Below are 27,139 nucleotides of genomic sequence, written 5' to 3'. Positions count from 1 at the left end.
ACGGCCTCTTCCTGTCAATCTTCTTGCGATCACCGCTGCGATCGCTGTCCGGCGATCCCCGTCCCCGGAGGCCGACGTGCCTGCGCATTGCGGTGCATACGCATGCGCAGTTCAAAGCTGATCGCACCGCTGCAAAAAAGCTAGCGTGCGATTGGGTCTGAATGACCCCCCCAAGTATTGACTTTTACACGATAAGGCCCCGAATTCTGAGACACGTAGAGTAGAAGCCAGGGCCAGTAACATCACCGTCTTCCATGTGAGGTACTTGTCTTCTACCGTCAGCAGAGGTTCAAACCAGGAGGACTGTAGAAATTCCAACACTACATTCAATTCCCAGGGTGCCGTAGGCGGCACAAAAGGAAGTTGTATGTGAAGTACCCCCTGTAAGAAGGTCTGAACTTCTGGCAACACTGCCAATTTCTTCAGGAAGAAAATGGAGAGAGATGAAATCTGGACCTTAATGGAACCCAGATGTAAGCCCTCATCCACACCAGCCTGCAGGAAACGTAAGAAACGTCCCAAGTGGAACTCTGCAGGCGGATACGTGCTTTCCTCGCACCAAGACATATATCTTCTCCAGATATGATGATAATGTTTTGACGTCACAGGTTTCCTGGCCTGAACCATGGTAGCAATAACCTTTTTGGAAAAGCCCTTGTGAGCTACGATGTTCCGCTCAACCTCCATACCGTCAAACGAAGTCGCCGTAAGTCCGGGTAGACTAACAGTCCTCGTTGAAGATCTCTTCTGAGAGGTAGAGGTCAAGGGTCTTCGACGGACATGTCCAGAAGATCCGCGTACCACACTCTCCAAGGCCAATCTGGGGCAATCAGAATTGCCTTGACTCCCTGATTTCTGATGCACTTGAGCACCATTGGGAGCAACGGAATCGGAGGAAACAGGTAGACCAGTCGGTAAGGCCAAGGCGACGTCAGTGTATCTACTGCCCTCGCCTGAGGGTCCCTGGTTCGTGAGCAATACCAGTGAAGCGCTTTGTTGAGACGAGAAGCTCAGAGATGTGCATCCTCTCCTGCGGGCACTTTTTTCTAAACTGCCTGTGGGAAAGGGCATGGAGGGGAGGAGCCAGCACACCCAGTGAAGAAATTTAAAGTGCACCGGCTTCATTGGACCCCGTCTATACCCCATCGTACTAGATTCCCCAATATCCCTTATGGATGCTAGAGAAATACGGATTTAAAAAAGCCAATTAGGTAATGGTAAAAACATTTGACATTATCTGACTAATGCAGGTGCATATATGGTGGGCAGGCCTGGGCTCAATGGATGTAAATTTAAGCTCACTCAATATGTCAGCCACATAATGCAGCATGTGATCAAGCACTAACTGAGTTAAACGTAAATGTGGAAAGGCTCATGAAGTATATTTTTTTGCTATATTTACTTGTTTTAACCTGTGCAATGTATTTCAGATAAAAAATAAATATATATATATATATATATATATATAAACAAGTACATAATAATAAAAATAATAATCTGTCTGTCCCATCTCCTCAATGTGCAGTGGAAGCCTGGCTGAGAGCCTCCTACTGTGAGGGAGAATGGGACAGCCCTAGGAGAGGAGGAACGGCCATCGGGGTAAGTATAAGAGTGGGGAAGGGAGCACAGCAGAACGGGGCAGGGTTCAGTGGGGGCGGAGACTGAGATGACCTGGCATATTCTGGGTTCCATATATTGTATATCCTGTTTAACATTGTGGATTGAGAAGGAACTTACAGTATATCAGTATTTGTCATTTGCATTATTATAAACACATTGAGCCTGATTAGGATTTGGAAACATGGCAGAAAATGGGGGTTATTCAGATGTGGAAGCAAACCACAAACTGTGCAAAACCATGTTGAACTGCAAGTGTGGCAGATGTAACGTGCAGAGAGATTTAGATTTGTGTGGGGTGTATCTAAACTGCAGTGTAAAAATAAATCTGTCTAACATTTGTTGGCTACATGCAAAAGCAGTCAGTATTTACCCTGCTCAGAAAAATATAATGCATCTTGCATTGAAAAATGGTTTGTTCCAGATACAAACTTAAGTGCTTGTTATTATGCATCATAGTTATTAAGATTCTTTGATATCCTTAGTGTAACTTTTCTTATTAGTTAAAGTGAGTACTGTGTAGTCATACATTACCATCTGTTTGGAGGTTTGACTATTCACACTACATGTCATGCTATGCATGCCTGTCACAATGACGTCACTTGTAAGTGCTGCTGGCCAATTCAATGTTAACGCTCCTAGCGTTCTGTACACATGTGGTGAGACGGGGTATTTAATGTAAGCAATGCTTTGTTATTCTTTTATGCCGAATGACAGTGCACAACGAATAACGGCACTGAAACATAGGACTAGACTGCTTACTATTGCTCTTAGTGCTAAATCTTTGCTATATAGTACATTTGTGATTTATTTGCGAGAGCACCGGACATAGCTACTTTTACGAAATGGGAGTGGCAGACCCTTTCAAAATATATACAGTAAAAACGAGATTTATGGTAAGAACTTACCGTTGTTAAAACTCTTTCTGCGAGGTACACTGGGCTCCACAGGGAATGACATTGGGGAGTAGAGTAGGATCTTGATCCGAGGCACCAACAGGCTCAAAGATTTGACTGTTCCCAGAATGGATAGCGCCGCCTCCTCTATAACCCCGCCTCCATGCACAGGAGCTCACTTTTTGTTAACCAGTCCAATGCAGTAGCAGGCAAAAGAGACGACAACTGTTAGTAGCCACATACACCACACTCTCAGGACAGGAGAAAGTGTCAACGGATGTCATACCAACCCAAAGAAGCTAAGTGCGTCAGTGTGGGCGCCCTGTAGAGCCCAGTGTACCTCGCAGAAAGAGATTTAACAATGGTAAGTTCTTACCATAAATCTTGTTTTCTGCTGCGGGGTACACTGGGCTCCACAGGGAATGACATTGGGAATGTCCTAAAGCAGTTCCTTATGGGAGGGGACGCACTGTAGCGGGCACAAGAACCCGGCGTCCAAAGGAAGCATCCTGGGAGGCGGAAATATCAAAGGCATAAAAACCTTATGAACGTGTTCACTGAGGACCACGTAGCCGCCTTGCACAATTGTTCAAGGGTCGCACCACGTCGGACCGCCCAAGAAGGTCCAACCGACCGAGTAGAATGGGCCTTAATGGTAGCAGGAGCTGGAACAGCCTGTACATAAGCATGTGCAATCACCATTCTAATCCATCTGGCTAGGAGGGTCTGCTTGTGACCAGGCAAGCCACGTTTGTGAAAACCAAACAGAACAAAGAGAGAATCCGACTTCCTGATGGAGGCAGTTCTCTTCACGTAGATACGGAGAGCCCGTACCACATCCAAAGACCTGAATTGTCTTCCAAAGAGCGGAGATGCAAAGGCCGGAACCACAATCACCTGATTAAGATGGAAAGAAGACACCACCTTGGGTAAATACCCGGGACGTGTTCTAAGAACCGCCTGATCACGGTGAAAAACCAGATATGGTGACCTACAAGATAAGGCACCCAAATCCGACACCCGTCTAGCAGAGGCAATAGCCAGCAGAAACAACACCTTAAGAGAAAGCCACTTAAGGTCTGCAGATTCAAGAGGCTCAAACGGAGACCCTTGCAAAGCCTCCAAAACCACCGACAAGTTCCAAGGGGCCACAGGCGGGACATAGAGAGGTTGAAACCGCAACACACCCTGAGTGAACATATGTACATCAGGTAATGTCGCAATTTTCCTCTGGAACCAAACCGACAAGGCAGAAATATGAACATTGAGGGAGGCCAGACGAAGGCCCAACTCCAGGCACTGTTGTAGAAAGGCCAAAAGTTTGGCCCTGCTAAACTTGTAAGCGTCATGATTGTTAGATGCGCACCAAGCAAAGTAAGAATTCCAGGCCCAATGGTAAATCCGAGCAGAAGCCGGTTTCCGAGCCTTCAACATAGTTTGAATGACAGCCTCAGAAAAACCTTTGGCCCTCAAGACGGAAGCTTCAAGAGCCACACCGTCAAAGCCAACCGGGCTAAATACTGATATACACAGGGGCCCTGAACAAGGAGATCTGGGCGCTGTGGAAGTAGAAGGGGACGCTCTATCGAGAGACCCTGAAGGTCTGAGAACCAATGCCGTCTGGGCCATGCGGGAGCGATCAGAAGCAGGATTCCTCCTTCTTGCTTGAACTTCCTTATTACTCTGGGCAGGAGTGACACCGGAGGGAACACGTATGGCTGCTGAAAGTTCCATGGAATTGCCAGTGCGTCCACGAATGCTGCTTGAGGATCCCTTGTTCTTGCTCCGAAGACCGGAACCTTTTGATTGCGTCGAGACGCCATCAGGTCCACATCTGGAAGGCCCAATCTGTCCACGAGGAGTTGAAACACTTCTGGATGGAGGCTCCACTCTCCAGCATGTACGTCCTGACGACTGAGAAAGTCCGCTTCCCAGTTTAGGATCCCCAGAATGAATACTGCCGATATGGCTGCCAGATGGCGTTCCGCCCACTGAAGAATCCTTGATACTTCCCTCATTGCCATGCGGCTTCGAGTGCCGCCTTGATGATTGATGTACGCCACCATGGTGTTGTCCGACTGTACTTGAACAGGTCTGTTCTGTATTAAATGCTGGGCCAAGTTCAATGAGTTGAACACCGCCCGCAATTCCAGAATGTTTATTGGTAGGAGAGACTCCTCCTTGGTCCACCGACCCTGAAGGGAGTGTTGCACCAACACCACGCCCCAACCTCTCAGACTGGCATCCGTCGTCAGAAGGACCCAGTTGGAGATCCAGAAGGGATGACCCCTGCTCAATCGTTGGTCCTGAAGCCACCAGCTCAGTGACAGACGGACCTCCGGGGACTAGGAGATAATTTGAGACCTGATTCTGTGAGGCAGGCCATCCCACTTTGCAAGAATCAGCTTCTGCAGAGGGTGGGAATGTAATTGAGCGTACTCCACCATGTCGAAAGCCGACACCATGAGACCTAGCACTTGCACTGCCGAATATATCGACACTTGCGGACGAGATAGGAAGAATCGAATCCTGTCCTGAAGCTTCAGGACTTTCTTTTGAGACAGAAACAACCGCTGGTTGTGAGTGTCCAACAACGCCCCCAGGTGCACCATGCTCTGAGCAGGGACCAGGGAAGATTTCTTCCAGTGGATGAGCCACCCGTGGACTTGCACAAACTGGATAGTCAGATCCAGATGGCATAGAAGTTCTGGGGAATTTGCCAGGTGATCCAGGTACGGTAGGATCCTGACCCCTTGACGGCAGAGCACAGCCATCATTACCACCATGACCTTGGAGAAGACTCGCGGAGCTGTGGTCAAACCAAAAGGTAACGCCCGAATTTGGTAATGGAGGTTGCAAACCGCAAACCTCAGGTATTGCTGATGAGACATTGCAATGGAAATATGCAGGTAAGCATCCTGTATGTCCAGGGAGACCATATAATCCCCAGGTTCCAATGGCAGAACAATAGAGCGAAGAGTTTCCATACGAAACTTGGAGACCTTCACAAATTTGTTCAAGGACTTGAGGTTGAGAATGGGTCTACATGACCCATTTGATTTTGGGACTAGGAACAGCAGTGAATAGTACCCTTTGAGCCAGAGGCACCTGTACTACCACTCCTGTGTCCAGGAGGGACTGTACCACCGAATGAAGAGTTGTTGCCTTCACCTGATCCGAAGGGACGTCTGTCAGGCAAAATCGATGAGGGGGATGATTTTTGAGGGATACGGCGTAACCTCGAGTGACGACTTCCCATACCCAGGCATCGGAAGTGGTCTTCAACCATTCCTGGGTATACCCTAGAAGTCAGCCCCCCACCCTGGGATCCCCCAAAGGGAGGCCCGCCCCATCATGCGGCAGGCTTATCAGTCTTGGAAGCAGGCTGACTGGCAGCCCAGGCCCGTTTGGGTTTGGGCTTATTGGGTTTGGAAGTGCGAGGCTGTTTCGGGTACGCCTGACCCTTTGTTTTCCCTGAAGGACGAAAGGAGCGAAAGGAAGTACTCTTAGCCTTCGGTACTGAAGGAGCAGTACTAGGTAGACAAGCTGTTTTAGCAGAAGCTAAGTCAGCCACAATCTTGTTGAGGTCTTCAACAAAAAGAATGTCTCTCTTAAAAGGGAGTACCTCCAGGGTTTTCTTAGAGTCCAGATCCACAGACCAGGACCGCAACCATAGAATTCGGCGAGCCAGTATGGACGTAGTAGAAGCCTTGGTCGCCAGGATACCGGCATCAGAAACCGCCTCATTAATGTAATGAGAAGCTGTGACAATATACAATAAGCATTGTCTAGCATGATCAGAAACGTCGGAAGACATCTCAGCTTCCAACTCCTGAGCCCACGCTTTAATAGCCTCTGCAGCCCATGTCGCTGCAATGGTGGGCCGGTGCGCAGCACCTTCTAAGGTGTAAATCGCCTTTAAACATCCCTCCACACACTTATCCGTCGGTTCTTTCAAAGACGTCACGGTAGTTACTGGCAGAGCTGAGGATACCACTAGCCGCGCCACCTGCGAATCCACTGGCGGGGGTGTTTCCCAATTTTTACTTAGCTCCGCAGTGAGGGGATAGCGAGCCAGCATCTTCTTGTGAGGCGTGAATTTCTTTCCTGGATTTTCCCAGGACTCCTGATGTATGTCAACTAAATGATCAGAATGAGGTAAAACTTGTTTAATCACTTTCTGACGTTTAAATCTGTCCGGTTTCTTAGGGGCAGCATCAGGCAACGGTCATCAGCAATCTGAAGACTGAGCCTGATCAGACGAGGTGTCTGGGACGTTGGTGGATTGTGAGGAAGTAATAGCCCACTTAGAGGACCCCTTGGTCTTAGGCGGGCGAGGGTTAGGCTTCTGAGTAGTCAGTGATTGGTTCAATTGCTGTAACTGAGCAGACAGTTGATCTGCCCAAGGCGGGTTAACCGCGGGGACCATAAGTGGTTGTACCGGCACAGGAGGTCCCATAGGGGGCGTTAATCTAGTTACCAGCATTTTCAAAAGTGTGGAGAAAGTAGCCCAAGGCGGGTCATTTTGAACCCCCGTTGCTACGATCCTACTGGTAAGGAGCCCCCAGAACCTGAACCCTCAGCTGCTATATTTTCCTCTAATGCGTCTGCAGCGTCTCCACCACACAATGTGGGATCAGCCCCAGCTCCGTTGCCCCTTGTAGCGGACATATCCGAAAGCTCAATGCAGGGCAACCCAGTACAATATCAGCAGCACAATACCTGACAAGAACCCCCTGTGCAGTGTAACAGCACAAACAGGGAATTCAAGAGGTATATGGTGACTAAAAATCACAGAGAAAAATACACACTGAGTATATCTTGTGAAACACCTATATTAAATGATACACCTGACGCACTTAGCCCCCTCAGGTTATAGAATATAGAGATAGCACTCCCTATATAGTGAGATACACGAAATGGAGGTCACACAGCAGCTATATGCACACACACAGAGTCACATTACACAATGCAGAAATGATGACATGCACTAAAACTGCACTGGACTAGCAATACAATGTAGTACTAAGTATAGCTATACACTCAATCGATACAACAATGCACAGTAAAGACTGGATGTATATCACAGGGTACTTGTACTATATAACCCTGACTAAATGCACTTTTTCTTAAATAACACTGTCAGCGGACATGTATAATACTTAAGTGTCCTGTAAAATGCACAGCGCTGACATGCAGGCGGCTTTACAGAGGAGGATTTGCCCAAGCAGTCCCAGGATCAGCTCAGCTTGTCCTAATGGCGCCCAAACGCTGACAGGGAGTGAGGGAGAGAAAGATATGCAGCTCCAGGGCGGGAACATTTCCTCTAAATGGCGCCCTGGGGCTGGGGGAGGGACTACAGGTCAAAGCCTTATCCCCCTGCTGGACTTCACCACGGTTTATGAGAGGAAACCGACCTGTGCCCTTGCCCTGGTGGTCTAGTGGGGTCCCTGTACTGCCACAGTGTCCATGCCAGCGCGCGCGGACCGCCTCCCACCGGCCGAGCGGGATCGCGATTTACAGCGGGTCCCGCAGAGGGGACCCACCTACCTCCTCCCTGAATGCGGCCACGCGATCCAGGAGAACAGCGGTAGTGTGTGTGTGACTAACTGGAAGAAACCGGAGCCTCTGCTGTAAGTACCCGGCAACCAGGGCGCGGGAGTGTATAGCACCGCAGGGGGAGGTGATGGAGCTGCAGCAGGAGATGTCTGACTGACATCTAACACAGTCAGTGTCTCTGCTGCAGCCCTTGAAGTCTTCATCTTTCATTAATAGCTTCTTCTCAGGGCTGCTGGAGCAGCCCCCCTGTTGTATGCCTGCTTACTGCATGGCACCAACTACAAAACTGAGCTCCTGTGCACGGAGGCGGGGTTAGAGGAGGCGGCGCTATGCATTCTGGGAACAGTCAAAGCTTTGAGCCTGTTGGTGCCTCGGATCAAGATCCTACTCTACACCCCAATGTCATTCCCTGTGGAGCCCAGTGTACCCTGCAGCAGAAATATTTCCTGATACACTCTACACCATAAACTGCTAATGGACACGGACTTTTAAAGTGTATGTGCAGCCTCCTCCAATTCGTCCCAACCACGGGCTCAGATTTCTAACATGTAGAGAAAACACATGGGGTAGAGAAAACATATGGGGGGCGCACACCGCGAGTATAAATAAAACAATCTTTACTAAAACAAGTAAATGCTCACATACATCTCAAGAAAGAAATGCCTAGCCTCGTGATCCAGCCTCCGGACAGCCCCAGGTCCTGAATCAGCCCGGCCAGTCTCCACAAGCATCGGCTACAGACCTCAGATATCCCGCACTGGAAACACGGGTGATGACATCACCACGTCTAGCATCCTCCAAGACACGCCCCTGGACTTGGAGTACGCTGGACGTAGTGATGTCATGGTCCATCACGAGCCTAGGCATTTCTTTCTTGAGACGTATATGAGCATATACTTGTTTTAGTAAAGACTGATTTATTTATACTCACAGTGTGCGCCCCCCATGTGTTTTCTCTCTCTCTCTCTAATATATATATACACACACACATAAATACACACACATACATACACACACATGTACAATGCTCCCCGAAACGTTGGAGTTGTATGTGATGTGATGTGATGTGAATACACTGTACGTGATTAAGACTTCGAGTGCCGCAGCTTTTTGTTTTTAACTGCAATACTGTTGTTTTACTGAGGGCACCGGAGCTCGTGTTTACTACCAGTGGAAGTGCCGGTCCGAGACTACCTACTACACACACATTATATATATATATATATATATATATATATATATATATAGAGAGAGAAGTTCCAGAGTCCGGCACTCCCCGCAGCATAGACAACTTGAGCCGGTGCCCTCACAATCAGAGAATGTATAGCAAACACAGGTGCGGCACTCGGGCCACGGTTAACAGCAAAAAATGACAGGCGGAGACTGTGTAATTCAATCAATCAACGTTTCAATATTAGAGAATATCCTGATGACAATATTCTCTAATATTGAAACGTTGATTGATTGAATTACACAGTCTCCGCCTGTCATTTTTTGCTGTTAACCGTGGCCCGAGTGCCGCACCTGTGTTTGCTATATATATATATATATATATATATATACATATAAATATATATCTATATATATATATATATATATATATATATATATCTATCTACAGTATCTCAAAGCAGGAATATATTTGCCCCGGGTTTCTTACTTACTTGTGTTTTAAAACCTAAGGAATATTGTGTTGGTTCTGTTGAGAGAACTGGATTAGGGTCCTGAGGTTGGATGTGACAAGAGAAGGTGGGTTCTCCATCTATTTAGGCCCAGTTCAGATCTTTGTGCTATTAGCCTCACAGACTGCTAATTAGGACTGTTAGCTATTGGTGTTTGTTAGCCTGATCATCTATCTATTATACTGCCTGGGGAAAGATGAGACACTATGGCAATAGTTCCCAAACTTTTAGGAATCACGGCGCCCTAGAGCATCAGAATTTTTTTCACGGCACCTCCAGGACAAAAGCTTCTTATTGAGAAATTTAGAAAGAAATATTAAATGAAGTAAATTGTGTTTATATGTCATCCATAAGTTAAATTGTGGGGTGAGGGACAAGATTTTCTTCTGTTTGTCCACATATTTTATGATTAGCAGCCACCAGCACCAGTTTTGCCTATTACATTGACCATAAATAATTTTAATTGGTCCTGGACCATCAAACCAAGGCACCCCTACAAGTGTCCCGAGGCACCCCAGGGTGCCTAGGAACACAGTTTGGGAACCACTGGACTATGGAGTTTTTGTGAGAGAGAGAAACCTGCTTTTGAAAACCAATGAGCTGTGTCAGGGAAACTTCTCCTTGTATTTTTTGTTTAGTGAGGTAGGATTATCCTGTGTTTAGTTAGATATTTAACTTTTTATGTTTATTTCTGTTTTTCTACACAACAAAACGGTCTGAGGTGAGTTGCACCAAACCAACAGACTTGTGTGATCTCTCAGCTGCTGCACACCCCTGTCCCTGTTACTGGCGGTCGAGATCCCGCCGGTCAGAATACCGACGCCGGAATCCGAACCGCTGCAAATGCCGACAGTCGGCATGCCGACTAACAGGTACTATTTCCACTCCTTTTAGAGTGTGAATAGAAACTCTGACGAGTGCAGCGAGCCTCAGAGCCCGCAAGGGGCTTCATCTCCCCCCTTCCCCACCAGAATATGGTGGCCGTAATCCTGGCATCAGTATGCTGACCGCCAGTCACCCAATCCCAACCCACATACATACATACATATATATATATATATATATATATATATACATACAAGTATACATACATACATACATACACACACACAAAATATTTCCAACCAGGCACTCCAATAGGGCAGCTGAGCCCTACTCACAGTCCTTGCTTGTGTGCCCTCCTGGGGTAAGGCAGCCCCATGTATAGCAGAAAGAACAAGGCGGAACTCCAAGAATGATACATAAATGAACTTTGGTGCACAAACAGCAGAACAACACTTCAACGTCTCGGGGAATGATACCCCATCATCAGGATGATACCACCCCAGAAGGGCACACAAGCAAGTTGACCCACTTAAAAAAGATGAGAGAGGTCTGTAATTTCCATCATAGGTACACTTCAACTGTGAGAGACAGAATCTGAAAGAAAAAAAATCAGGAATCACATTGTATGATTTTTAAACAATTTACTTGTATATTCTTGTGGAAAATGAATATTTTGACACCTACCAAGCAGCAAGATTTCTGGCTCTCACAGACCTGTTACTTTTTTAAGAAGCTCCTCTATCCTCCACTTGTTACCTGTATTAATGGTACCTGTTTGAACTGGTTATCTGTATAAAAGACACCTGTCCACACCCTCAAACAGTCAGACTGTTACCTCTCCCCCACGGCCAAGACCAGGGAGCTATCTAAGGACACCAGGGACAAAATTGTAGAGCTGCACAAGGCTGGGATGGGCTACTCGACAATAAGCAAGCAGCTTAGTGAGAAGAGATCAACTGTTGGTGCTATTATAAAAAAATGGAAGAAATACAAGATCACTGACAATCTCCCTCGACCTGGGGCTACATGCAAGATCTCACCTCGTGGAGTATCAATGATCTTGAGAACGGTGAGGAATCAGCCCAGAACTACATGGGGGGACCTAATCATTGACCTTAAGAGAGCTGGGACCACAGTCACAAAGGTTACCATTAGTAACACAGTACGTTGTCATGGATTGAAATCCTGCAGCGCCCGAAAGGTCCCCGTGCTTAAGGCAGCACATGTCCAGGCCCGTCTAAAGTATGCCAGTGACCATCTGGATGATCCAGAGGAGGATTGGGAGAATGTAATGTGGTCAGATGAGAGCAAAATCAAACTTTTTGGTATAAACTCCACTCGCCGTGTTTGGAGGGAGAAGAATGATGAATGGCATCCCAAGAACACCATACCAACTGTGAAGTATGGGGGTGGAAACATCATGCTTTGGGGCTGCTTTTCTGCAAAGGGGATAGGACGACTGATCCATATTAAAGAGAGGATGAATGGGGCCATGTATAGTGAGATTTTGGGCAGAAACCTCCTTCCCTCAGTAAGAGCATTGAAGATGGAACATGGCGGGGTCTTCCAGCACGACAATGACCCCAAACACACCGCCCGGGCAACTAAGGAGTGGCTCCGTAAGAAGCATTTCAAGGTCCTGGAGTGGCCTAGCCAGTCTCCAGACCTCAACCCAATAGAAAATCTGTGGAGGGAGTTGAAAGTCCGTGTTGCCCGGCGACAGCCCCAAAACATGACAGATCTAGAGAAGATCTGCATGGAAGAGTGGGACAAAATACCTGCTACAGTGTGTGCAAACCTGGTCAAGAACTACAGGAAACGTTTGACCGCTGTAATTGCCAACCGAGGTTATATTACAAAGTATTGAGTTGAACTTTTTGATTGTCCAAATATTTATTTTCCGCAAGAATATATAAATAAATTGATTCAAAATCATACAATGTGATTTCCTGGAGGATTTTTTTCAGATTCTGTCTCTCACAGTTGAAGTGTACCTATGATGGAAATTACAGACCTCTCTCATCTTTTTAAGTGGGTCAACTTGCACAATCGATGGCTGTCCAAATACTTTTTTGCCCCACTGTATGTATGTATGTATGTATACATATATATATATATATATATATATATATATTGTGACAAGAACACTGGGATAGTGTTTGAGGGCAGGTATATTTGTCCCAGGTTCTTGTCTTACATGTTTTAGAAAATGTTAACTTCTAGGAAAAATGCTTTTTGTTTTGTCTGAACCTTTTCAGTTTGCTGTAAAAGCTGGGTAAAGGCTCTGAGAGAGAGATAAGGCGAGTTCTAGACATTGGGCCCAGTTCGGGTCTTTGGCCTCACAGAGGGCTAATCAGGGTTTCAGCTGTGTAAGAGTGATATAGTGCTTCTAACCTGATTAGTATGGGCAGACTGCCTGGGAAGGCTGCAGGATCTGTGTGTGAGAGACACGCTTTCTGATGCAAGTAAGCTATACAGTATGTACTGAAGAACTCTGTGTTTTGTTTAGTGACAGTTAGGAACATCTTATGTTTAGTTAGTGCCGGACAGGCAAGGTATTTTTATTTTGGGGTTTGTTTTATTTTCTGTTTCAATAAAACTGGCCGGGGTCAGTTGTACCAGAAACTGGACTTGTGTTGTTCCTCAGCTGCTGCGTGCTGCCATATTCCCCAGGAAAAGGCACCTTGCACCCCTACAGTGTTACAACTTGGTGGAGAATGCGAGCAGGCCGTTCTGCGCATAAGTGAAAGCAGCAGCTTTGTGAGGCCTGCAGAAAACGGTGGTTTATGCAGATACAGCCCAGTGTGAAGTTACTGAGACTCACCCCTGAGGGTTTGATATATGTCCTGGGTGAAAGCAGCTGCAAAGCCGCCTGAAAAATCTGTTGACATGGAGGATCTGCTTAAAGCCTTGCTGCAAGCTACAGCGGCTCAGCAGGAGGCCAACCGACAGCAGCAGGTGGCAATGGAGGAAAATTGGAGACTACAGCAGGAGGCCAACAGACAGCAGCAGGTGGCAATGGAGGAAAATAAGAGACAACAGCAGGCAGTTGTTGATGAACTTTACAGGCAACAGCGTCAGGATAGAGAGGCCTTAGCAGAAGTGGTGCAGAGACTTGCAGCTCGGGTTGGAGATGTGGCCGTCAGTGCTCCAACCAGCTCTAGTTCTATACGAGCCAGTCACTTCCTGCAGAAAATGACAGAGGCTGATGATGTGGAGGCCTATCTGACCACGTTTGAAAGGACTGCCGAGCGTGAGAACTGGCCGAAAGCACAGTGGGCCAGTCTGCTGGCACCTTTCCTGTCAGGTGAGCCCCAAAAAGCTTACTTTGATTTAAGCCCTGCTGAGGCTCGGGACTATGATAAACTAAAGACTGAGATCCTGACCCGCCTGGGAGTCATGCTGTCAGTACGAGCACAACGGGTGCACCGTTGGCTGTACGCCATGGAGAAGCCTCCGCGCTCCCAGATGCACGACCTTATTCAGCTAACAAAAAAATGGCTGCAGCCAGAGACATTAACTGGTCCCCAGATGGTGGAAAGAGTCGTCATGGACCGCTACTTGAGATCTTTGCCCATGGTCCTGCGCAAGTGGGTGAGCCATGGAAACCCGGGTACTGCTGACCAATTGGTGGACATGGTAGAGAGGTATTTGGCAGCAGAGGAACTACTGATGACCACCCAGCAACCCATAGATCCTCGACAGCGCCCTTCAGTAAAGACTGGTAAGACTGTTCCGTGGGAAAACGTTGCTGGGCGGTTAAGAGAACGCAAGGCTGGAGAGACTGTAAACACTGGCCCTGGAAACAGGCCAATGGGGCTAGAACGGTCTATGCTGCCCAAATGGGTTGATAATCGTGTGGTTAAATGTTTTAGGTGTGGTATGCCAGGTCATGTTATTGCCAATTGCCCAGTCACGCAAGAACCCATGCAATGTGATGCTGCCTTTGAATGTCGCAGAATGTCTTTCTTTGCTAGGTTAGCCTGTACTGTGGTACCTTCACCTGAGCTGGAAAAACAAATGTGTGATGTGTTCTTAGAAGGTAACCGGGTAGAGGCCTTGCTAGATTCAGGAAGTTTAGTTACCCTCGTGAAAGCTGGGTTAGTGAACCCCTTAAAGGTCCAGCAAATACCTATTGGGGTAACTTGCATACATGGGGATACCCAACATTATGCCACTGCTGAGGTGAATATAGAAACTTGTTGTGGGTCAGCAATGGTTAAAGTGGGACTGGTCCCTACCTTGGTGCATGAGGCCATAATAGGGAGGGATTTTCCTCATTTTTGGAAACTGTGGGAATCACGGTTATCAACAGATGTGAGAAGTAAAAAGCCAGTTGATAATACCGGTGATTTTATGGATGTACGTGGGTCTTCTGAACTTTCTGGCCCTTTGCCTTTTGCTAGTTTGGCTGGGGAAGTGACAGATGGGGAGTCCAGTGAGGACCCTCTTGCCGGGAACAGAGACATAGTAGTTAGAACTGAAAGCGTGCCTGACCTGGAGGTAAAGAAGGATCTGTTTGCGTCTGAACAGTTAAAGGATCCTACCTTAATAAAGGCTAGAGAGAATGTTAAGATTGTTAATGGGGAACCTGTGGTACCAGGTGACAGGGTTACGTATCCCCACATGGCCATCTGTAATGAGCTCTTGTACCACATTGTCAAAAGGGGTGAGGATGTGGTGGAACAGCTGGTAGTTTCCCAGCCTTATCGGAGAACGGTACTAGATTTAGCTCATAGTCACGTTACCGCAGGACATTTAGGGGCAGAAAAAACCACTGAAAGAGTTTTACAAAGGTTCTTTTGGCCAGGGGTTTATAAAGAAGTGTCTGAATATTGTTCTTCCTGTCCTGAATGCCAGTATCATGCCCCTAGACCCCATTTCAGGAGCCCACTAGTTCCCATGCCTATTATAGAGGTCCCGTTTGACAGAATAGCCATGGATCTCGTGGGGCCCTTGTTAAAGTCTGCTCGGGGCCATCAGTATATCCTGGTAATTATGGACTATGCCACTCGATATCCTGAGGCTGTCCCTTTACGCACCATCACAACCAAGGCGATAGCTAGGGAGCTGGTGCAGGTATTTAGTAGAGTGGGAATACCAAAAGAAATTTTGACTGACCAAGGTACTCCATTTATGTCAAGGATCATGAAAGAATTGTGCAAGTTATTTAAGGTCACTCACCTCAGGACGTCCATCTACCATCCCCAAACTGACGGGTTGGTGGAAAGGTTTAATAAAACATTAAAAAGTATGTTAAAAAAGGTTGTTGAGAGAGATGGGAAAAACTGGGATTGTTTGTTGCCCTACTTGTTAATGGCCATCAGAGAAGTTCCTCAGTCCTCTACGGGGTTTTCTCCATTTGATTTGTTGTATGGTAGACACCCCAGAGGGCTGTTGGATGTTGCCAAAGAGACGTGGGAAGGACAGCCCACTCCTTATAGAAGCGTTATTGAGCATGTAACACAAATGCAGGATAGGATTGCAGCCGTGGTACCTGTTGTCAGAGAGCACATGGAACAGGCCCAAAGTGCTCAACAGAGGGTCTATAACCGGAGTGCCAAGATACGGGAATTTGCTCCTGGAGATAGAGTTCTTGTTTTGGTACCCACTGTGGAAAGCAAATTCCTAGCTAAATGGCAGGGTCCATTTGAGATTAGGGAAAAAGTGAATGAGGTTAATTACAAAGTATACCAGCCGGGAAAGAGAAAACCCGAACAGATCTACCATGTTAACTTAATCAAACCCTGGAAAGATAGGTTGTCTCTGTCAGCGGAGCCTTGCCCTTCGGTGTCTTCACCCCGGTTGCTTCCCGCAGTGAAGGTGTCAGAGACATTATCAGCTGATCAGAACAATCAGGTTAAAGAATTTCTCATCCAAAATAGGGAGGTATTTTCAGAGCTGCCTGGCCGAACGACCATAATAAAACATGACATTGTCACAGAACCAGGGGTCAGGGTTCACTTAAAGCCATATAGGATTCCTGAAGCTCAGCGAGAAGCTATTTCTAAGGAAGTTAAAACCATGTTAGAACTTGGAGTCATAGAGGAGTCTAACAGTGAGTGGTCCAGTCCCATAGTGCTCATCCCGAAGCCCGACGGTAGCATACGCTTCTGTAATGACTTTCGTAAGTTAAATGAGGTGTCCAAGTTTGACGCATACCCCATGCCCCGTGTGGATGAGCTTGTAGAAAGGCTGGGAACAGCCAGGTTTCTCACCACATTGGACCTGACCAAAGGTTACTGGCAAATACCTTTATCTGATAGCGCCAAAGAAAAAACAGCCTTTTCGGTTCCGGAGGGGCTGTACCAGTATAAGATGTTACCCTTTGGGTTGCATGGGGCTCCAGCAACCTTTCAACGGGCGATGGATAAAATTTTGAGGCCCCATAGAAAATATGCAGCTGCCTATTTGGATGATGTGGTAATTCACAGTACAGACTGGGGGTCACATTTGGTTAAAGTACAAGCAGTACTGGACTCAATCAGAGAGGCAGGGTTAACTGCTAACCCAAAGAAGTGCTGCCTCGCAATGGAGGAGGTCAAATACTTGGGCTTCACCATAGGCAGAGGTCTGATTAGGCCCCAATTGAATAAAGTTGATGCTATTCAAAACTGGCCTCGTCCAGTGAATAAAAAACAGGTAAGGGCTTTTTTGGGAATTACTGGGTACTATAGACGGTTTATTCCTAATTTTGCGACCACAGCGGTGCCGTTGTCAGACCTTACCAAAGGGAAGCAGTCAAATGTGGTGAAATGGAACCCTGATGCAGAAAAGGCGTTCCAAGCGTTAAAAGTGGCTTTGTGTTCACAACCGGTGTTGATAACACCAGATTTTTCAAAAGAATTTGTGGTACAGACAGATGCCTCAGAGGTAGGGATAGGTGCTGTGCTGTCCCAAACCAGAGATGGGGACGAACACCCTATCATTTATTTGAGTAGGAAACTCAATGAGCATGAAAAAAGGTATGCCATTGTGGAAAAGGAGGCTTTGGCCATTAAGTGGGCACTAGATACCTTGAGATATTACCTCTTGGGTAGACAATTCAGACTAGTGACAGACCATGCCCCTTTAAAATGGATGTATGTAAATAGAGGCAAGAATGCTCGTGTAACTAGATGGTTTCTAGCGTTGCAGGACTTTAAGTTTACTGTCGAACATAGACCGGGAACACAATTGGCCAACGCAGATGCATTGTCTCGCATCTTCTGTTTGGGGGCTACAAGTGTTCCGGCCCCTAGGTCGAAACAGGGGAGGGGGATATGTGACAAGAACACTGGGATAGTGTTTGAGGGCAGGTATATTTGTCCCAGGTTCTTGTCTTACATGTTTTAGAAAATGTTAACTTCTAGGAAAAATGCTTTTTGTTTTGTCTGAACCTTTTCAGTTTGCTGTAAAAGCTGGGTAAAGGCTCTGAGAGAGAGATAAGGCGAGTTCTAGACATTGGGCCCAGTTCGGGTCTTTGGCCTCACAGAGGGCTAATCAGGGTTTCAGCTGTGTAAGAGTGATATAGTGCTTCTAACCTGATTAGTATGGGCAGACTGCCTGGGAAGGCTGCAGGATCTGTGTGTGAGAGACACGCTTTCTGATGCAAGTAAGCTATACAGTATGTACTGAAGAACTCTGTGTTTTGTTTAGTGACAGTTAGGAACATCTTATGTTTAGTTAGTGCCGGACAGGCAAGGTATTTTTATTTTGGGGTTTGTTTTATTTTCTGTTTCAATAAAACTGGCCGGGGTCAGTTGTACCAGAAACTGGACTTGTGTTGTTCCTCAGCTGCTGCGTGCTGCCATATTCCCCAGGAAAAGGCACCTTGCACCCCTACAGTGTTACAATATATATATATACACTGTATACACACACTGCTCAAAAAAATAAAGGGAACACTAAAATAACACCTACTAGATCTGAATGAATGAAATATTCTTATGAAATACTTTGTTCTTTACATAGTTGAATGTGCTGACAACAAAATCGCACAAAAATTATCAATGCAAATCAAATTCATTAACCCATGGAGGTCTGGATTTGGAGTCGCACTCAAAATGAAAGTGGAAAAACACACTACAGGCAGATCAAACTTTGATGTAATGTCCTTTAAACATGTCAAAATGAGGCTCAGTAGTGTGTGTGGCCACCACGTGCCTGTATGACCTCCCTACAACCCACACAAGTGGCTCAGGTTGTGCAGCTCATCCAGGATGGCACATCAATGTGAGCTGTGGCAAGAAGGTTTGCTGTGTCTGTCAGCATAGTGTCCAGAGCATGGAGGTGCTACCAGGAGACAGACAAGTACATCAGGAGACGTGGAGGCGGCCGTAGGAGGGCAACAACCCAGCAGCAGGACCGCTACCTCCGCCTTTGTGCAAGGAGGAACAGGAGGAGCACTGCCAGAGCCCTGCAAAATGACCTCCAGCAAGCCACAAATGTGCATGTGTCTACTCAGATGATAAGAAACACAGACTCCATGAGGGTGGTATGAGGGCCCGACGTCCACAGGTGGGGGTTGTGCTTACAGCCCAACACCGTGCAGGACGTTTGGCATTTGCCAGAGAACACCAAGATTGGCAAATTCGCCACTGGCGCCCTGTGCTCTTCACAGACGAAAGCAGGTTCTCACTGAGCACATGTGACAGATGTGACAGAGTCTGGAGACGCCAAGGAGAACGTTCTGCTGCCTGCAACATCCTCCAGCATGACCGGTTTGGCAGTGGGTCAGTAATGGTGTGGGGTGGCATTTCTTTGGGGGGGCCGCACAGCCCTCCATGTGCTCGCCAGAGGTAGCCTGATTGCCATTAGGTACCAAGATGAGATCCTCAGACCCCTAATGAGACCATATGCTGGTGCGGTTGGCCCTGGGTTCTTCCTAATGCAAGACAATGCCAATTGCCAATCTTGGTGTTCTCTGGCAAATGCCAAACGTCCTGCACGGTGTTGGGCTGTAAGCACAACCCCCACCTGTGGACGTCGGTCCCTCATACCACCCTCATGGAGTCTGTTTCTGATCGTTTGAGTAGACACATGCACATTTGTGGATTGCTGGAGGTCAGTTTGCAGGGCTCTGGCAGTGCTCCTCCTGTTCCTCCTTGCACAAAGGCGGAGGTAGCGGTCCTGCTGCTGGGTTGTTGCCCTCCTACGGCCTCCTCCACGTCTCCTGATGTACTGGCCTGTCTCCTGGTAGCACCTCCATGCTCTGGACACTATGCTGACAGACACAGCAAACCTTCTTGCCACAGCTCGCATTGATGTGCCATCCTGGATGAGCTGCACAACCTGAGCCACTTGTGTGGGTTGTAGGGAGGTCATACAGGCACGTGGCGGCCACACACACTACTGAGCCTCATTTTGACTTGTTTTAAGGACATTACATCAAAGTTGGATCTGCCTGTAGTGTGTTTTTCCACTTTCATTTTGAGTGTGACTCCAAATCCAGACCTCTATGGGTTAATAAATTTGATTTCCATTGATAATGTTTGTGTGATTTTGTTGTCAGCACATTCTACTATGTAAAGAACAAAGTATTTAATAAGAATATTTCATTCATTCAGATCTAGGATGTGTTATTTTAGTGTTCCCTTTATTTTTTTGAGCAGTGTATGTATATATATATATATATATATACACACACAGACACACATACATACATACATACATACATACATACATACATATATATATATATATATATATATATATATATACACACACACATACACAGATGGGTCCACGTTTATCTTGACCTTTAATAGGATTAACTGAGACTGTCCAATCGGACTTAATCCTCTGCTGTAATGACTTAATCCCCTGATGTATTGTTCTCTCTGTATTGTATTGCAGCTGAGAACAATAGATGAAGGGTTTATGCTAATAAATCATGTTGTGCCTAGGCGCAGAGAACTTGGCAAGATAACCGTGGAACCATCTGTACATATATTTTATTTTTTTAATTATTATTATTTATTTATTTTTATAAATCAAACATCATGCCAAATATACATTCCTGCAGTATTTCATGGAAATGGAAATTAATGTAAATTGAGCAGGACAATCTTCACCCTTTTATATTGGTTTGATTTTAGTATATTATGCTTTACACATTGTATAGCTCAGTAAATTGTTGTTGCTTTACAAATAGTGGTAATAATAATTATAATACAATGGGAACACAATATATCTTAATACGTTGTCAACAATATTCATTATATAATGCCCTAAGCCAGAGACGAGCAGTGAGGAAAATGGCTCAGGAGGCACTGGATAGTATCAGAGTTTGATTTACACATAATATATAAGCCCAAAGGCTCATGTAGGCATTACGTAGACAGGTGCAGCAGTATACACACTGCTGGAAATTTGGCGAGTTTTGATCAGAGATGTGCGGAAAAGACAGGCAGATGAGGCACTGCCTCACCTGGCATATTCCTGAGGTTTGATTATAAAAATGATTAGAATAATACAAAGAAGATATTTTTAAAATATTCATTGTAGTTGTACAGTATTTTCATATACTTATAAACTCTGGCCTATACTGGAGTATGAAAGGAAAGGCTCTGCCTCACCTCACCTAAGCTGTCTTGTCTGTAATGATTCGAGTCCCCCCACCCCCGCAACAGGACCAAATCCAGCGACATGACAGCCAGGATAAACCAGCTGTAAAGGAGCTTGAGGACCACTATGCCATCAAAATGATAAGGTACGTAATAAAGTGGGGAGTGGACGGGACAGGCTGAGGTGACCCAGCATATGCTGGGCCCAATTGACTAGTTTTCCATATAATGTGTTACACACACTTATACATACTGTACAATCTACTTATTTTAACTTTGCTGACAGCACTGAGGTAAAGAATTACAGTATGACCACACTTTACAAACTCACCTTATCATACAACATCCAACCAACATACTTTAAGCAACTGTCATTCAAATAAGCGTGTGGGTACGTTTTCATCCATATCCCCATTTCTTCTATGCACAATGCCCTGATTTCAGGAACCACATCCCTAAAAAACCCAAAAGAAATGGTCAGTGAAACAATTCACAATCTCTTTACAAAGTTAAAAGTAGATAATCTAAGTGCTTACACACAACACAGATTTAAGAATCAACAATTAGATTCAGTTAAAGAAAATATGTGTCAAATTGATTACAAATCTTCACTTACAAGTAAATATATAACACTAATTAAACTTGTCTTTAAAAAGAACAAAACATTTGGGGAAACAAACGTTATAAAACACACTTACAGAAGCATTGGAGTAACATGAATAAATAGTTAGAGTTAAATGGTTGGATTAAAGAGAAATCTATATAATAAATCTGAAATCTATATAATAAAATAGACTACCGATAACAACTGTGTCATCATTTGGTATGAATCTTGGCCAGAGATGCACAGGAGAGGGTGACGTGAGAGAGAGGTGCAGGGAGAAAGTGTTGGGGGGGAGAAAGAGTGGGATGTGGAGACAGAGAAAAAAATAAATACAACATTAGGCTATTTCAAATTTATGGTAGCTTAGCTAAAAGTACATTATGGACCTGATTCTGATTTGTACTCTGCGTCTTTTGCCTTAGTTGCATTTGTGACTTTATGCTAGTACAGGGAGTTCAGAAAGTCCCTCCGCAGTGACTGCGTGCTGGGCAAGTCTCAAGAAGAGAATGTGTACCAAGTAATATAACAACATAATTGTTGGTTTTTTTTACATGAAATAAAACAGAATTTGTTATATACTTATCTACATTAAGTGGTGTCCCTCTCTGGCCTCCCACAGCTGCAGAGACAGCACTCACTGCAGAGGGACTTTCCAAAGTCCGTGTTTAAGCCCTTCCCCTTATGAACACCTGTGCGTCTGAAAGTGCAAGGACAGAGACGCCCACTTTGAACGTTTTTAGGTGTAACCATCAGTCCCACCATCAAAACTTGCAACCGTCCCATTCGAGGTGCAGATACAGTACTACATCAGAGTATGGCCTCCTATGTGAGTGATTAATCAGTTATGCGGCATTCCTGCAGCACTCCCATAACATGTCCATAAGACTTTGTACGTCTGACTAGCCACCACCCAGTCAACACTCTAGAATGCCCAGCACATTTCTGAGACATCCCCTGTGCATACACACAGTGCAACACATACACCTTGCAAGTTTGTAAGGATTTCCAGCACATGGAGTAGCAAAAATAATCGTACAAATCCACGAACATCAGCTATTCATGCAACTCCAAATCATGCCCTATAACTTGTAATATTACATCATAGACAGCTTAGCCACTGTCACAGCTCATATAACCCATATACAGTACTGTAGTGCATTTCTGCACAGTCTTCAAAACTGTCAGTCAGTGTCTGCGTGTTTAGTCAGACAAGCATCTTCACTGATATATATAATAATTTAAAGGTGGCTGAAATTGCTCTTTAACCTATAAATGTCTATGGAGCAGATTCAATTATTGTGTGGTGCGGTCTCTACTACTGGGTAGAGTACTACCAGGGGCATTAAATAAGAAACCCGCAATCAACCCACCAGCAGCCCCAAGATAGCCGTTTACACTGATTTTTGCTTGTATCATCAGAGGGAGAGACTGTGCTACACAACCTGCTGCTCCTACAATACAGCATCCCAACAAACCCAGCTCATGAATGTATATTGGTAACCTATCACTTGTTAATCTCAGAATTTTGGGAAGCTCTCTTGGATCCCAGCAGGGTAAACCTACCTCTCGGACTTTCCCCAGTGACGTGGGAGGTCCGGCTGCTCAATTATGTGATTTGCTGCAAATTGCATCACTAGGGGCCTAACTCAGATCTGATCGCAGCAGCAAATTTGTTAGCTAATGGGCAAAACCAAGTGCACTGCAGGTGTGGCAGATATAACATGTGCTGAGAGAGTTAGATTTGGGTGGGGTGTGTTCATACTGAAATCTAAATTGCAGTGTAAAAATAAAGTAGCCAGTATTTACCCTGCACAGAAACAAAATAACCCACCCAAATCTAACTCTCTCTGCACATGTTATATCTGCCACACCTGCAGTGCACATGGTTTTACCCATTAGACGAAGATTTTGCTTTTGCAATCAACCTTGAATTAGCCCCAATGTCCACAAAGCTGCAAATTTCAAAATCATGTATGAATGCTGTAAATAAGTTACATTTAGGGCTGTATTCAATAACTGTCCGAATTGACAGAAATAGGTCGGAAGGGGTTTCGATCTATTCAATAGGGGCTGATTTTTTCTAACAAGTCGGGACTTGTCGGAAAACACGTGGAACTTCTGTCGGAAATGGGGCCAAATTCGACAGGTTTTGGCCCCCTTTCCGACAAACTCAATCCGACTTGAAAACAAGTCGGAATGAGGTGAGGAGACAAGCGGTGCTGCGGGGGGAGCAGAGATCGGTGGCCGGGGGGGGAGGAGCTGGCTGCGGGGGGACATATCTGCGGCGGCGGGGGGAGGCGCTGCAGGGAGAGAGGTCTCTGCCTGCAGTGCATCATCCCGCCGCCGCAGACATGTCCCCCCGCCGGCCGCCGATCTCTGCTCCCCCCGCGGCCCGCAGACACCTCTTTCCCTGCAGCGCCTCCACAGACATGTCCCCCCGCAGCCAGCTCCGGCCGCCGGTCTCTGCTCCCCTCCCCTGCCCAGCTTACCACCGCCGCCGTCTGCACTCCTGGCCGCTGCTGTCAGCGCAGCCACTGACAGCAGCGGCCGTCCACTGAATAGGAGTTGTCGGATCCATTCCGACAACTGCATGTCGGAATGGATCCGACTTTTATTAAATATACCCCTAAAGGGGGGTACTCACGGAGCAATCGCTGCTAAAAATCTAAGCAATCTGACTAGATTGCTTAGATTTTAAGCACGCTTGCTCCGTGTGTACCCCCCACAGCGATAGCGATGCGCAGCCCCGCGCATCGCTAGTGCTAGAATGGCCTGCATGCAGGCCAATCTAGCAGGTTGCTCATTTCACCCGCTGGGTGAAATGAGCGGCCCCCCCGTCTCCCCCCACACGCTCAGCACACATTGCGCTGTGCTGAGCGGCGGGAGAGATGTGTGCCGAGTGGTTCGCTCAGCACACATCTCTCCCACATCGGCCAGTGAGTACTGGCCTTAAGTGTTTCACGAGACAATTTCCTACTAAAAAAACCATAAGAAACCACACAGATAAATAATCTATAATCAATACTTACCGATACCGTTGCAAAAAAGTGCCTTTAAATAGTGCATCCATCATATCTTCTACCTCACGATGTTTTTGCTGCAGCTGCTCAAAAGCAAAACAGTAGTACTGAGTAACAATTCTAATTTTACAAGAAAAAGAGAAACAGAACTGTGGTGATGATAATATATGTACAAAGTACTGTATGTAATATCGGTAGGGGTGAGTTCTGAGGTTATTGCTTCTAATAGATACGTTTTGATGTTATAATTTCAGTGCTCTGCAAAACTAGGCAGTAGTACATCCCCAACAGCAATGACTGCAAATAATAGAATTCAGTGTAGAGATACAATACAAATATAAAAGCCTTTAGACTTACGTCTTACTTAATATGATCAGAGAGCGGTTCTTTTCTTAGAGTTTACAGTAAGAGATCCATTACCTCGTGTATATTTTGTAATACAAGTCTTGACCTAGGTGAGAAGATCCCAAACTTCCATACTGAAGGTTTCTTTCAAGTGTTGATATAAATAGATTGTGCTAGTAGTAAGATCAGCGATATAGCACTGTGAATATTCCATATATAGAAGCATAAAACTTTTAGGACAAATGGCCCATCTTGTTTTCCAATTTGACTTATTGATGGAATATCTGTGGGATAGGTGTGTGTTTATCCGAACAGACATTTAGGGACAAATGTAATAGGGCGCAGGAATATGAAAATCTCGAGATTACGGCAGATAATTTTAATGCGACATTGACTAGTATGGCAAATACAACCACGTTTTTCCTTATTAAATATTGGCGCTTTAAATTTATCTACTAACTTGCCAAAATCTTGGTACCGTCAGAATCATGCACCCTACTATATGAAGTAATTTATTTGTGTTATTACAACCACAAGTGCTGGAAGCTTTAAACAGCCATCCACTACTCTTTTTTACATACTGTAATATTATTTAACATAATAAATATAGTATCCTATGTAAAAAAAAGGCATACCTGCTCCTCACCTCTATGGGGGGAATTCAAGTTTTTTGCACTCCGGCGGCCACTAGATGGTGCTTGACGGAGCTATTCAAGTGTTGCTCCGATTGGGCGCACACAGCCGCCACCACTGAAATTACTGTTATGTTGTTCTGTCATTTTGACAGGCTGGTAACTAGTTAATGCAGGCTTTTTCAACCAGTGTGCCGTGGCACACTAGTGTGCCGCGACCAGATGCAAGGTGTGCCGCGGAGCCAGAGCAGCTTCCTGCACCTTCAGAATGAACTGTGGGCACAGGCTCTTCTTAGAAGATCAGTCGTGCTCCGGCCGTGACCTATGCCTTGAAAACGGTGTGATATCATAGGTCACGGCCGCCACGTCTCACCACCCAGCCAGCCCACCCGCCTGCATACACATCTTCCAGTTCCTGCATGCATACACAGCTTTCCTTGCACACCCACATCCACACCTGCCCAACCGCCCGCTGCTCAGTTTTCGCAGAACTCCATATGAACAATCCCCACCACTGAGGGACAGGGAGGAGGACAGCTGATAATAATATTTGTTATTTTATTTCTCCTGTGGGGAACAATATGATTTATGTGGGGAGCAATGTGATTGTTTTTTCTGTGTAGGCCAATGTATGTGTGGATTTTTTTTACTATGAGGGCCAATGTGTGTTTTTTCTGTGGGGAACTGATGGTGTGCCTTGGCAATTTTAAAATATTGTTCAGTGTGCCGCGAGTAAAGAAAGGTTAAAAATCACTGCGTTAATGTATAAATATATCATACCTTTTTCCTTTTTTGGTCAAGCTGTTCTAGGCGTAAATTGGTCCTTTTTAAACACACTCTGTCTTTTTCCACCTTATATAGTCTCTCCGAGTTATCTATGCTGATATCCAGATTTAGTATTACTCTTATAAGTGCAGTTAGCAATTTTACAGCTGAATTGAAAAGAAGAGGGGGAAAAAAATTAAAATGGATTTTTGTACAGACCATAAAATACTTTCATAATAATTAATATAGGGGACACTGTACTGCTGACTGTGAGGTTAGAGGGCCTGGGACAAGAGTAGGCAGTAAAAGGTTAACTAAAGCAGCTCTGACCCCTCTAACCCCTCCCACCTCCACAGACCTAGTTTATTCTGCTAACATAGCTGCAAGAGTAAGCAAAATTCTTACTATCAGCCGGTTCATTTAACGCGGTAGATCCTGAGACAGGTAAAACCACCTTTTTATACAGTCTGGAGACAGATGCGTCAACTATGGATAGGTTTTCCCACTTTTTTCGATCCTCCTCAGGGAAGGGTAAAGGCAACCAGAACCCTTTTGGGGATCTGGAATTTTTTCTCCGGGTTTTCCCAGGATTTTCCAAATATAGCGTTTAATTCTTTAGACGCAGGGAAGGTTAGCGAGGATGCCTT

The 27,139-nt window shown here is 45.7% G+C and overlaps 1 protein-coding gene across 1 annotated transcript in view; it reads right to left on the bottom strand.

Moving 5' to 3' along the window:
* The window catches only part of LOC135019278 (cohesin subunit SA-2-like), a 440,449-nt gene that overhangs the window by 224,719 nt on the left and 188,591 nt on the right, over positions 1 to 27,139 (bottom strand). Inside the window, exons 9-11 of the mRNA XM_063953088.1 lie at positions 26,508 to 26,659; positions 24,760 to 24,833; positions 21,458 to 21,581 (exon numbers count right to left, since the gene is read on the bottom strand). Coding sequence (XP_063809158.1) covers positions 21,458 to 21,581; positions 24,760 to 24,833; positions 26,508 to 26,659 — 350 coding nt within the window. The remainder of the gene's footprint in view (positions 1 to 21,457; positions 21,582 to 24,759; positions 24,834 to 26,507; positions 26,660 to 27,139) is intronic.

This window comes from Pseudophryne corroboree, chromosome 2 (assembly GCF_028390025.1).
Source record: "Pseudophryne corroboree isolate aPseCor3 chromosome 2, aPseCor3.hap2, whole genome shotgun sequence".
NCBI lineage: Eukaryota > Metazoa > Chordata > Amphibia > Anura > Myobatrachidae > Pseudophryne > Pseudophryne corroboree.
This window is presented reverse-complemented; position numbering and strand designations above follow the sequence as displayed.